General features: G+C 46.9%; 1 protein-coding gene and 1 long non-coding RNA gene across 6 annotated transcripts in view; both read left to right on the top strand.

Moving 5' to 3' along the window:
• Window positions 1-11,963, top strand: part of ABHD17A (abhydrolase domain containing 17A, depalmitoylase) — a 29,922-nt gene extending 17,959 nt beyond the window's left edge. For all 5 annotated transcript variants that reach the window (XM_026698952.2, XM_026698951.2, XM_087922801.1 and 2 more), the window contains exons 3-5: window positions 4,467-4,661; window positions 6,690-6,869; window positions 10,841-11,963. In XM_026698952.2, coding sequence (XP_026554737.1) covers window positions 4,467-4,661; window positions 6,690-6,869; window positions 10,841-11,057 — 592 coding nt within the window. In that variant the 3' untranslated portion in view covers window positions 11,058-11,963. The remainder of the gene's footprint in view (window positions 1-4,466; window positions 4,662-6,689; window positions 6,870-10,840) is intronic.
• Window positions 1-13,613, top strand: part of LOC148128400 (uncharacterized) — a 271,264-nt gene that overhangs the window by 220,111 nt on the left and 37,540 nt on the right. The gene's annotated exons all lie outside the window — the stretch shown is intronic.

Here is a 13,613-nt window from a genome sequence, read left to right as displayed (position 1 = left end):
TATTTAACTGTTTTTAGGGGGAAAGACCCACTGTCATGTGAGAATGCTCAGACACGAAATCTATCTGCCTGAAAATAAGTGTGTGTGTGTGTGGGGGGGATTTTAACAGAGGGAAGACAGCAAAAGTGACGGAAGATCCTTCAGGGGAAACTGAGGGGAGACTCACCCTTGGTCCAGATGAGCCCCCTTCCCGCCCTAAGGAAGCAGAGGCAGCCAGCAAGGGCAGGCAAGCCCCACTTTGCGGACTCCGTCCGTCCTCGCTCCCACCCACCCACCCAAAGCCACGAAGTCCCCAATCGCGCAGCCCAGAATCGCCCTCCCTCAGGGGCAGCAACGATGCCCGGTGTTTCCTGAAACAAGAAGCTCCGCCGTGCAATGAAAGCGCCCTGGCTCTAGGCTCAGAAAACAATGCGAGCCGAGGTGGCTTCATTTCTTCAGCCCTAGCTGCTTTCAGTCCCCTCGGGAGGAGGAGGGGAGGAGGAGGGGGCGGCAGCGGCTCGCGTTGTTTTCTGAGATCGCGAGCCTAGAGCTTAGAGCTCAGAAAATAACGCGAGCCACTGCCACCCCATTCTCCTCACCCTCCTCCTCCCGAGCGGACTGAAAGCAGCTAGGGCTGAGGAAACGAGCCACCTTGGCTCGCGTTGTTTTCTGAGCGTAGAGCCAGGGCGCTTCATTGCATGGCGGAGCTTCTTGTTTCAGGAAACACCGGCGTCGTTGCTGCCCCTGAGGGGAGGGCGATTCTGGGCTGCGCGATTGGGGGACTTCGTGGCTTTGGGTGGGTGGGTGGGAGCGAGGACGGGCGGAGTCCGCAGCGGGCTTGCCTGCCCTTGCTGGCTGCCTCTGCTTCCCTAGGGGCGGGGAAGGGGGCTCATCTGGACCAAGGGTGAGTTTCCCCCTCAGTTTCCCCTGAAGGATCTTCCGTCGCTTTTGCCTTCTCCCTATGTCTTCCCTCTGTTAAAATCCCCCCCCACACACACACTTATTTTCAGGAGGATAGATTTCATGTCTGAGCATTCTCACATGACGGTGGGACTTCCCCCGCTAAAAACAGTTAAATAAAGAAAAACAATACATCCTCATGCAAGAACTTTTCTGCTTACAATTACCCCCATGCTTACAAGTTGCAAAGGAAACATGGAAGCAGGGAAGCGGCTGCCCAGCTCCAGAGCTCCACACCATTTTTTTTTCAGAGGCAGTCTGACTCGAGTATAAGCCGAGGGGGTTTTTTTCAGCATAAAAAATGTGCTGAAAAACTCAGCTTATACTCAAGTATATACGGTACATCACCCTTGAAAAGTGTTCAAGAGGAACCCTTTGAGCCTTAGGACATAATTGTGGAACAACCATAAAAAGATCATTTGCCAGAAAATCAAGGCATCTCTTCAGCCACTAAGGCCAGTTGGTTAGGCTGGAGGACTTGGTTGAGGCCTGGACATGGGGTGTGAGCAGCCTCTTTCCTTAGTTTGACAGATGGCTGGTAGTTGTATATAAGGGTGTTCCCTGGTCACAGTTTCCGGTCTTCTTTGAATGGGAATCTGTCTCTGTTCTTCTCCATTGTTGATGCAGGACTGGAGTCAAACCGTAAATTCTCAACAATGAAAAAACTAACAAACATACTTTTCATGTCCAAAACAGCCGAGTGTCTATCTTTAAACCGATTTTGCCCTATTATTCCTAGGATCTTTGGGATTTTGCATATTGAAATAATTTCCCTGTATAAGATCAAATCTCTCATTGTGTGCCAAATGATCATACAAATGCCGAGATAAATGTTTTCCTATTTTAGATGGCCTTATTTAATTTTGTCCTTTCCTTCCCATTATGTAGAATAGGGTTAGGGCAACCCTATTTTCCTGGAAAAAACAAAGAATAAATCCAAAAAGGGTGCAAATCTGGAAGAATTTCACAAAATAATATTCATAAGCACGTTTGTGTTTGTAACTTTGCTTTACAATGGAAAAGTCAAGAGCAAAACTGAGAAAAGCTTTACAAAACACACATTCTAATAAAATTATCTAAAATTGGTATACGGAAATTTATATTAAAAGGACCATTCAGTTCCCATACTTTTCACATGACTGTGAGAGACTGTGCATTAAATGAAGCCATTTGTATCGTAAATGTTAAAGGACCCAAATAAAGGACAAAAGTGAGTGCTTGCAAAAGAAATACATCCAAAAGTCAGCTTTCCGAAATAAAAACAACTGTTCTTTATAGTAAAGGATGGACGATCACTATAGTGATATAAATTTGAGAGAAGAAAATTAAATTCTTGCTTGTATTTCTTCCTGTAGCAGAAAGTGTGTGGAAAGGATGATGACAATATTTATTTTATAGACATTGGTAGGATCTGTAGAAATTCTGATACTTTAGTCTCTCATCTTCTATGTGAGGAGTAAAAACAGTAATAAATCTCCAAATGACCCCCAAGGACTGATTTATGTAAAACTGCCATTGAAGGTGAAAGTGTCATATTTAAGACTTCAACCATCTGTTTGTAATAAATTAGTGATGCTAAACTTCTCTGCGATTCTTTAGATTTCTGCAGAAAGGGAAAATTGTGCCTATGTTTTAAATTCTGGATAAGTGTTTGAAAATAGCGCCTCTGAGCTCCTCAAGGTGACATGGACTATGCTGTGTCTCATCTGATTCCACTATAGATAGTCCTCGACTTATGACCACAATTGGGATCAGAATTTCCATTGATAAGCAAAAATTGAGTTGCACTCATTTTCATTATCTTTTCTTGCCATGGTTGTTATGCAAAGCACTGCAGTTCTTATGTGAATCACGTGGTCCTTAAGCAAATCCAGCTTCCGCCATCAACTTTGCTTGTTGGAAGTCGGCTGGGAAGGGTGCAAGTGGCAATCACATGATCCCAAGACACTGTAAGCATCTAAAACCATGCCAGGTTCCAAGCGATCAGATTTTGATCTCATGACTGTTGAGATTCTGCAACAGGCATTATTACAGTACTTCAAGGACCTTAAGCCACTTTTTTCAGTGCCGTTTTAAATGGCTATTAAACAAACAATTGTGAGGCAAGGACTACCTATGTGCAGTGTTTTGACAGAGGTGGGCTACAAGAAAAAGAAGTGTGACACTGCATAATCCATTCTTCCTCTGTGTTGTTCGAAATGACCAGTCTCAGAAGTTGCCACTTGATTATATTGTGAAGTTTACAACTTTTTTTTTACAAGCATAGCAAGTCATAATCAAGCCCGATTCAGGCGAACCCTTAGCTAACCGGTAGCTAATTTTATGGCTGGTTCCGCGAACCGGCAAATCCCACCCCTGGCTGGCTCCGCCCACCCCCCCCTCCGCTCCCAGGAGTCTCCACACGGCCCGTTTTGGATGCCAGGTAAATACAGGGCCCGTATGGAGGCTCGGGGAGGGTGAAAAACACCAGAGGCCTCCAGAGCCTGGGGAGGCCATTTTCGCCCTCCCAGAGGCTCGAGAAAAGTCTCCAGAGCGCGGGGAGGGAAAAACGCCCCCACCGTGGTGCAGGAAGTTGACTAGGCCACTCCCACCCAGAAACTGGGCAGAGAACCAGTTGCTAAAATTTTTGAAGCCCACCCCCCCAATCCAAGCATATTTCACATATAGCCTAGAGTTTTAAACCTTTGCATGGAAGAGGCCATATGAAATGAGCCTGGATCCAGGGCAAAATGAGATGGTAAGGACTTAAGAAGGAAGGAGGCCGAACCACTTCTGTATTTTCAGAAACACGGAGGCGTTTAAAATGGCATCCTCATGTTAAAAAACAAAACACGGCGTTATAAATATGAGTTTCCAACTCTTATTTAATGAGGAGATGGATTCTTCACCACTCTCTTCTACCTCCCCCCCACCCCACCTCCCGACAATTGGGCTACTTTCTACTTGTAGGGAGGAGTGAGAGTTTTAATATAGGTTGAAATTAGAACATAGACGTACCCTAAATATTCGTACAGGGAGTCCTCAATTTACGACTACCAACTGAGCGCAGATGTTCTGCTGTGAAGTGAGACATTTATTAAATGGGTTTTGCAACGATTTTAGAATCTTTCTTGCCACCATAGTTAAGTGAATCATTAGTTGATAAGTTGGTAAGCCCAGTTGTTAAGTGAATCTGGCTTCCCCATTGACTTTGCTTGTCAGAAGGTCTCAAAAGGAGATCACATGACCTTGGGACAATGCAACAGTCCTAAGTAGGAACCAGCTGCCAATCATCTTGATTATGATCATGTGACCACGGGGATGTTACAAAGGTTGTAACGGTGAAAAATGGTCATAAGTTGTTTTTTTCAGTGCCTTTGTAACTTTGAATGATCACTAAGTGAACTGTTGTAAGTCAAGGACCATTTACATTCTGAAGTGATGAGCTCTGTCCTGCAAAGAAGTAGACCTTCAGTAGCCGGTTTTGGTGCACCTGAGGATCAGGTGTGATCCCACTGCTTCTGTCTGAGCCCTTCCTTCTGCTCCAGGTTCACCGTTCTCTTCTCACACGGCAACGCCGTGGATCTGGGCCAGATGTGCAGCTTCTACATCAGCCTGGGCACCCGGATTAGCTGCAACATCTTTTCTTACGACTATTCGGGCTACGGTGCCAGCACAGGGAAACCTTCAGAGAAGAACCTCTATGCTGATGTCGACGCAGCCTGGCAGGCCTTACGCACACGGTGAGGAAAAACAGCACCAGCCTTTTGTTTGTTTCAGAAGCTCCAGGATTTTTCATAACAGCGTCCGGATTGAGGGATCGATCCATCAGCTTCCAGCAACGGCATTCAGAGGCCTCCTCCTTAATGTTTGCTCAGAAATCAGATACTTCCTAAATAGAGGCTCCATTCTCAGTTTTTGAGGCCAAGAAAGATGGATAGATATGTTGTCCAGTAAGCCATAAATAGACAAAATGAAAGAAAAGCTGTACTTGTTTGTTGCCTACCGTAGTGCCCAAAATAGTCCCTGGAGCTATCAGTGTGACTGGTGACACCTGTTTTGGTTCCCACCAGGTTCCCTCTTTCATCTGTTTTTTTTTTACATAAAAACAGCAAAAACAAGAAGTTAACAGTGCTGCTAAGTGAGCAGCAGCCTCTGGTACTATACTGGCTTCTTAGAGCCCTGAAATATCTTCAGAATTATATATTTGTCCCCTCTTTTCCCAAAAATACGACCTACCCTGAAAGTAAGTCCTAGCTTGATTGTTACACATGTGCTCAATATAAGCCCTACCCCCCCCCAAATAAGTCCTAATGAAGATCCCGCCCACTCCAGAGTGCACAGGTAAAAATTAAGCTGGGGTGGGAATGGGGGAGGTAGAACTGCCCTGCTACTTACCTATGGACAGTTGTATCCAGGCACACCCCAACACCTGCCTTGCCAGCCCATTTCTTCTGCAGCCACCAAGCCTTTCCTAAAGGCCTCTGTAGTTGATAACAGAGCCCCAGATCAATCCGGAGCTCTGTTATCGGCTGCAGAGGCCTTCAGGAAAGCCTTGTTGGCCTCAGAAGAAGAAGTTCCCGAAGGCCTCTGACAGCAAAAAGGAGACCAGGGGTGATGAATGCAATCGGGGTTAGTCAGTGGATGACATCCCCCGAAAATAAGACCTGGTGCTTTTTTTGTGCCAAAAAAAAAAAAAAAAGACAGGGTCTTATTTTGGGGAAAACACGGTATGTGGGAATGACCTTGAGAGACTGGGCTTAGAGGTGCTACTTAGGGAATAATAATCAGATGAGAGACAGCCTGCAGCTGGATAGAGGGTGAGACAAGAGGCTGCAAAGGAGCTCTCAGGGTATAAAGGAGATGGTGGGAGAATTGTATTTTTACACCTGCAAGGGTCTGCTAGTATAGCTCTACAATGAAGTTGAATTAGCTCCTCTGGCTGTGTTTCCTGTCTGATCTACTTGGTAAGGCTGACAATTCTGTCTACGGTGGCTCCCTTAATGCTCTCTGAGCTTGGTTGTTTTCTTGCAGACGTTTCATTACCAAACAAGGTAACATCATCACTGCTAGTAGCTAGTAGCTCTACTGGCAGTGATGATGCTACCTGGTTTGTTAATGAAATGTCTGCAAGAAAACAACCAAGCTCAGAGAGCATCAAGAACCCCGCGGTTCAGCCCTGAGCTACAAATACTCTCTTCTATCAATTCTGTGTTTTCTTACAAAATAATTGGCAGCTGCTGCCTCGTGCGGAGTTTGAAAATGTGCCCATTTATCCAGAAAAGGACAGAGTTAAGCAGGAGGAAGCAAAATGTGGAAGCAAAATGTTTTTCAGGGCCAGGGAGATTGGGGTGGGTGGGTGGATGGATACAGAAGTGATGGGGACGAGGAAAATAAATGTTTCCCGTGGTTCAGCCAGCCGACCCTTCCACTCCTTGAGTGAGATGCTAGTGAGATGCTAGATGCCTCCTGGCAGCTCATCCTCAGGAGACATAGACAAGCTGGGGTGCCCTGTTCATTCCAGCGTCTCTTTGGGGCTGGATTGCCTTCAGGTGAGGATGTTCCTTTTCCTCAGTCATGAGGAAAAGCCCCAAATAGCATCAGCCTGTCAAGTTTCATTTGGAAACCAAGTTTGTACACCCGCAGAGAGCAAATTCCATCCCTTGTACAAACTGCACTTCTTCAAGCAGTACCTAAGGAACATAAAAGATGTAATTTACCTTGCAATGGCACCTCTGTGGGGTTTTTTCTCTCTCTCTCTCTCTGTACAGATATGGGATCAGTCCCGAGAACATCATCCTCTATGGGCAAAGCATTGGGACGGTGCCCACAGTGGACCTGGCCTCCCGCTATGAGTGCGCAGCCGTCATCTTACATTCACCTTTAACATCGGGCATGCGCGTTGCCTTCCCAGAAACCAAAAAGACCTACTGCTTTGATGCTTTCCCAAAGTAAGTCCTTGAGGAAGCGGGAATGTTGGGTGTGGAGGTCAGCCAAGGAGAGGGGCACTTGTACAATTAAAATTTTACTATTGGAGTCTGCTGGATTTTGGCTTTCCTGTCCCGCTCCCTCCAAATCTTTTAATTTCTTTTTTTTTTTGGAAGCATGATTATTGAAAAGTCTATCCTGCCATTTTAATTTTTTTGTCTATTTTTTAAATGACCTCGTAATCCCTTCCATCGGGGTGGAGTCGGGGCAACTGAATGGAGCTGAGTGTTTACTGGCCGGATGCTCTTCCTGTCACCAGTGCAGAGTTCGCAGCAGATAATTTATTACTCAATGCAACTCCAAAAAGCTTTTCAGTGAGAGCTTCCTATGTATACAATCAGGAGTCGCCAAAATTGGCAACTTTAAGACTTGTGGACTTCAATTCCCAGAGTTCTTCAGCCAGCATGGAATCCTGGGAGTTGAAATCCACAAATCTTAAAGTTGCCAAGTTTGGAGATGCCTGGTGTAGATGCTGCTCCGCTTACTTTTAGTTACACATAGAAGTAGTAGCTCAGTATTTGTTTGGTTATTTCAAATTTGGTGTACTATGCAGTACAGGGAATCCTCAAATTACAATCACAACTGGAACCAGAATTTCTGTGGTTAGGCAAGATGGTGAGTTAAGTGAGTCATGCCCAATTTTATGACCTTTTTTGCCATCCTTGTTAAGCAAATCCCTGCAGTTGTTAAGGGAATCAAGTCATTAAGCAAATTTAACTTTTCCCATTGACTTTGCATGTCAGAAGCCGTCTGGCAAGTTCACAAAAGGTGTTTAAACAGATTAAACAGATAATCAGAGTTGGAAGGGAACTTGTAGGTCATCTAGTCCAACCCCCTGCCCAAGCGGGAGACCCTACACCATTTCTGATAAATAGCAGTCCAATCTCTTCTTGAAAGTCTCAAGTGATGGCGCTCCCACAACTTCCGAGGACAAGCTGTTCCATTGGTTGATTGTTCTCACTGTCAGAAAGTTTCTCCTTATTTCCAGGTTAAATCTCTCCTTGTTCAGTTTCCATCCATTGTCCCTTGTCTGGCCTACAGGTGCTTTAGAAAATAGCTTGACCCCTTCCTCCTCCCTGTGGCAGCCCCTCAAATATTGGAATACTGCTATCATGTCTCCCCTGGTCCTTCTCTTCACTAGACTAGCCAATGCCCAGATCCTGTAACCATTCTTCATATGTTTTAGTCTGTGTCAGGGTTTGTCAGGGTTCCAAGTAATACACCCATAGCAAACAGAACTCCGAGGCAAGCAGGCTCCTCAAAGAACAGGTTTATTGGATATATCATATTGGCACAGACTGGTGAAAACTGACTCCCTGGTTGAGGTTACTGGACAGTCCCTCACTGGTTCTTGGGACGAGACTCAGCATCTGAAGTCCTCCTCTGCTCGGTACAGGTCCCCGGTGGCCAGCCACTCGCTGTGGACTTTTGGCCAGGCACCCACTTGGTGCTCGATCTCTACCACTGCTTCCACCACCCGCTGGGTTTCTGGGGGGGTCTGGCAGGATTTCCAGGACCCCACCTCTAGCACCTGCCACATCTTCTCCTTTTTTCTCCATTCTGCCAACTTCTTTGAGTTCTTCCGCTGCCTGGGGGTTCAGGACCCCAGATAGTCCTCTGGTTGGAGCAGAGAAATTAGTTTAGAGTCGGTTTGATGTCACCTAATTAAAAGTAAAGTGTTTTTCCCCCCTTTTCCCAGACAGTCAGCCACATGGTCCAATCAAGGTGCTGTCTGTCCGGTTGCTTGGAAACTTCACTCTTCCTCTTTTCAGCCACCAGTGGGAATGTCCTTGGTTCTCAGGGAAAACTATTTTGTTTTGGCGACAAAACCCCCAGCTATCTCTATTCCCCCCCCCCCTCCCTATCCCTCAGCACCAACGTGGCAACATTGAAGCCTCCAAGCTGGCTTCAGTGAGGCCAGCTTCAGCATTGACAAGGTGATCACATGACCACGGGACGTTGCAACACGCCAGTTGCCCAGAGCCTGAATTTTGATCAAGTGATTTTGGGGATGCTGCGACGGTCATAAGGCCGAAGACCGGTCATAAGTCACCTGTTAGGACTCCAACATGCACCCCCATTCAAATCATAAGTCTCTAGCCGCATTTTAAAAAGATTGATTTATTACGAGTGGCCATGTTAGTGTAAGTTGGGTGCGGCTGATACTAAAATACATCATTCATTTCTCCCTTGACCCTGGTCTTCTCCCCACCCCCTGGATGTACATTTTCCAATGAGACACATGCATAGCCAAGAGTAATCAATCATGCTCTCCAGTAATAATTTTGCAGTCAGTAGCTTTGGTTGCCAAAGCGATTATCTCAAGCATTTAAGGAATGCACTGCTTCCCCCCCGCCCCTTTCTGCTGACAACTAAAACGACCAAAGAAATATTTTTTTTTAGTTGACATCACCTTTTTCAGTGCTGCTGTAACTTTGAATAGTCACTAAATGAATGGCTGTAAAATGAAGACTACCTCTAGTCCATTTAGAATACGTTCACTTTCAAAGCACGTTGCTTGCTGTAATTCAGAAAGAGGGACTTAACATTGGAGGGACTTGTGGTCATTTGCACAGATAATCTCTTCCCTGGCAATCAGGAATCTTATGTAACCCGATTTTTCTCCCGACAAAAGGGGCCTATTTCGTGTTTTAAGCAAGAGGCTGTAACTCACCAATGGAGCGCCATTTCTGGGTCAAAAGGACACACCCTTTGCACATGTTCAGTAGAAAAAGATCTTAGGTCTTAGATTGTAATGATGTGAGTGTCCCAGCAGATGTGTGTGTGTGTCATAATGAGGGGCGGCATCATTTTGCTTTTGTTTTTTTTAAAGCAGAGAAATAGATGCCTTGAGCTTTAGCAAGACATAAGCTGCTCATTTTGCCTCTGAAAATCCCCTAAATCAACCCCAGAAAAGTTCACTTTGATTTTAAAAAAAAGACTAACGTTGCGTATCTTTCTGGTTGAAATCGACTCCTGCGTAAAACAATTGCAAACCCCACGGTATTAGCAATCTCTGATTTCAGCCATTTAATTTTTGTTTCCATATTTTAGTATGGGTTGTCTGTAAATTCCAATGAAGATTTTGGCTGTTGGGGTTTTACAGAATTGAAACTACTGATCTACCTGTTGCTCAGTGAGTAAAGCATGCAGAACTATCCAGCTCCTCTTTCAGGGTAATGCTGCAGGGCAGATCCCCTTCCTCCCTGGAGAAGAGAGGCTCTTATCAGAACAGAATAACAGAGTTGGAAGGGAACTTGTAGGTCATCTAGTCCAACCTCCGCCCTAGCAGGAGAACCTACACCAGGGGTGTCAAACTCGCGTCGTCATGGAGTCGTCACATGACGTTTCGTGACTTTTTTCTCCTTTGCTAAACCAGGCATGGGCGGGGCCAGTATGCGACACATCCAGCACACAGGCTGCGAGTTTAACACCCCTGCCCTATGCCATTTCTGACAGATGGCAGTCCGGTCTCCAGGCTCTTATTGCATGGGTGGGATGCTACTGGTTCTGCCCAGCTCCATGGAACCGGTAGCTCTGAAGAGCAGCAGTCACAGAACCGGTTCTGTGTCTGCTGCTGTTTGGCCCACTCACCCACCAGGCTGTTATCTGTCCTTTATTTCCTGCTTTTTCAACCTCAGCTCTTTTGCACAGCACAGCTGAGGTTGAAAAAGCAGTAAAAAAGCGGTTTTTCAAATGCTGCACACCCATGCTCAGCGCTTATCTGCAAAGCGCACATGTGCACGCAAAACGTGGTCATCAAACCGATAGTAACACCGGTTGAATCTCACCCCTGCTCTGTTTTGAGTGTTTCTCAACCTTGGCCACTTTTGAGATGTGTGGACTTCAACTCCCAGAATTCCCTAGCCCATAACATGTGAAACACTGCAATCATCTGCCATCACGTTTTTTTGTGTTCCTCTCTCTTCCGCAGCATAGACAAGGTGTCTCGCATCACTTCCCCCGTGCTGTTCATTCATGGCACCGAAGACGAGGTGATCGACTTCTCTCACGGCTTGGCCCTTTACGAGCGCTGCCCGAAGGCAGTGGAGCCCCTCTGGGTGGAAGGAGCTGGCCACAATGACATTGAACTCTACAGCCAGTACCTGGAGCGCTTACGCAAGTTCATCTCACAAGATCTGTCCGGTTAATGCAACTCCACCTGCCTGAGCTTCTGGCAAGGACCGCCTGCCTTGACTGGGCCTGGGGAAACAGGGGAAGCATTGGTGGCTTTCGAAGGAGAAGGCCACTGATGCTGCAAGCGCCATGTTCCCCATCTGCAAAACGGGAGTCGTTCTATTAATCCCTCCTCTCTGGCAGGGTTAGCCTGCGCAGAGCTCTTGAGTCTCTGCCGGCGGTTCTTCCCCCATCGCCGAGGGCCCTTTCCAGCTGTTCTCATTTCCAGCTGCTGTCATGGCTGAAGAGGGGCCTGAGACAATTGTACTTCCTCGCGGGACTCCAAAGGACTCGAGCGTTGCAGACTTTTCTAAACCGTGAACATCTCCATCAGGGCTATCCCCTTGTGGCCTCCATCCATCTCCTTACTTCCTGTTTCAGATCCCGTTTCCTTAACACGCCTTGTGGTGACCCATTGATAGCAATAAGCCATATAGGCAGGGTGGGGCGGGAGGCAAAGCACCTTGCATGCTGGCCAAAAACGGCTCGCTTCAGTTTGGCTGTCCAGCCCACTTGCAGCCCTTGAAGGACAATTGAATTTCATTCAGATTTCCCCAGCGGGGTGAGTATGGATAACAACCACCTGGAATTTTTCACCTGGAAGCCTGCAAAAGAACTGCGTGTGGAATGCAGCAAGGCTGTTCTACGCATCTCGGCATTTTTTGGGGGGTCGGGGGAGTCATTTACCAGCTTCATCACAACTCCTAGATACTATTGTTTTAATATTCCATATCCTGTCCCCTCCAGATGTCCCCAAGGAATGGATTACGCTTTACTTAATTCTGGGTATTCAGGCAATGGGGAGAGGTCAGGGTGGGCAGTAAGGGAAGAATTCTCCATTCATTTTGAAAGAGGAATAAACAAAAAAAAAAAAAGAAAGATCCACATGCGTTTCCCACTAAATGTTTCTGGGAGAATCGGATAGGATGAATGAGTTGGAAGTTTGTGCAAGTGTGTAGGTCAGGAAATAGACAGACCCAGAATTCCTCTAATGGTACTTCATTTTTTTTTTTTTTAGGACAGTGTTTCTCACCTTTGGTGACTTTAAGACTTGTGGACTTCAGTTCCCAGAATTCCCCAGCCAGCCATACTGCCCTTGCTTTGGGGCTGCCTTAGTGCAAGTGTGAATTACTGTGTACAAGCTTCCCTGTTAAATCCTTTTCTCTGTTTCTTTATCTCCCTCCATCTATAGCCTAATTTCAAATAGAAAGCCCCTTAAATGGCTTGATGCAATGCCCCCCACACACACCTTTTAGGTACCAGGGACCGGTTCCGTGGAGAGAATATTTTCCTTGAACCAGAGGGGATGTGCAGGGGTGGGATCCCACTGGTTTGGTCTGGTTCTGTAGAACCGGTAGCTCCGAAGAGCCGCTGACACTGAACCGGTTCGCTGAGATGAGGTTGTGATCTGCTGTTTGGCCCTCCCGCCTGCCCAGGCTCTAGGCCCATGATGGCGAACCTATGGCATGCGTGCCACAAGTGGCACACAGAGCGATTTGTGCAGGCACGCGAGCTCCAGCCAAACTTACTTGCGCTGCACATGCGCATGCCTCCCGGCTAATTTTTGGACCATTTGAGGCCATTTTCGCCCTCTGGAGGCTCGAGGGAAGCCTCTGCAGCCTCGGAAGGCCAAAAAAATGGGCCTTCCAAAAATACTGGAAGTCCCAAAACGGGCCCATTGTCAGCCTCTAGAGGCTTCCCTCGAGCCTCTAGGAAGGCGAAAATGGCCTCAAACAGGCTCCAGAGGCCCTCCGGAGGCTGAAAAATGGGCCTTCCAGAAATACCTTGAGGCTTCCCTTGAGCCTTCTGGGAAGGTGAAAACAGCCTCAAACTGGCCAAAAAATCAGCTGGGAGGTACGCGTATGCACAGTGCAGGTAAGGGGGTGGATCAGGGGTATTGCACACGCATGCGTGGGGGGGGGGCGTTGCATTGTGAGTGCCGGCACACACGTTTTCATCACACCACAACATAAAGGTTCGCCGTCACTGCTGTAGGCTGCCCTTTAGCGGCTGTGTTTTCCTTCTCGGCTGCTTTGCACAGCACAGCTGAGTGCCGCTTGTCAGCTGGAGAAGGTAAATGCTTGCCAGAGCCGGTAGCCCACACGCACATACAGTGCGCGTTTGACACACATGCGCATGCTCCCCAAACCGGTTGTTATGCCAGTTGGATCCCACCCCTGGGGGTGTGGATGGGGCTTCACTTGTTTGCATGGTCCGGTTTCTGGCATGCCATGGCCCGGTGCCTATCCACGAACCGAGGGTTGGGAACCCCTGGCTTAATGGGCTTATTTGCGTGTGCAGACTAGTGATCATCTAAGAACAGTATATATCATGAACCGGAAATCATTGTATTGGCAAATTAATGTCAATAATAATAAGTCAATATTTACTTTCCTAACTAAAGGAAGAGAATGAAAAAGGGTGAACAAAAAAAATCAGTTGGGAGCAGGAGTGACTTCTGATTTCCTGCTGGCTTCCCCATTGACTTTGCTTGTGGGAGGAGGGTAGGGAATATTGGATAACACGATCAA

This window comes from Pseudonaja textilis, chromosome 1 (genome assembly GCF_049901715.1).
Source record: "Pseudonaja textilis isolate UNSWEBS1 chromosome 1, rPseTex1.2, whole genome shotgun sequence".
In the NCBI taxonomy this organism is placed as follows: Eukaryota; Metazoa; Chordata; class Lepidosauria; order Squamata; family Elapidae; genus Pseudonaja; species Pseudonaja textilis.
The sequence above is the reverse complement of the archived record's forward strand: the minus strand, read 5'-3'. Positions and strand labels throughout refer to the sequence as shown.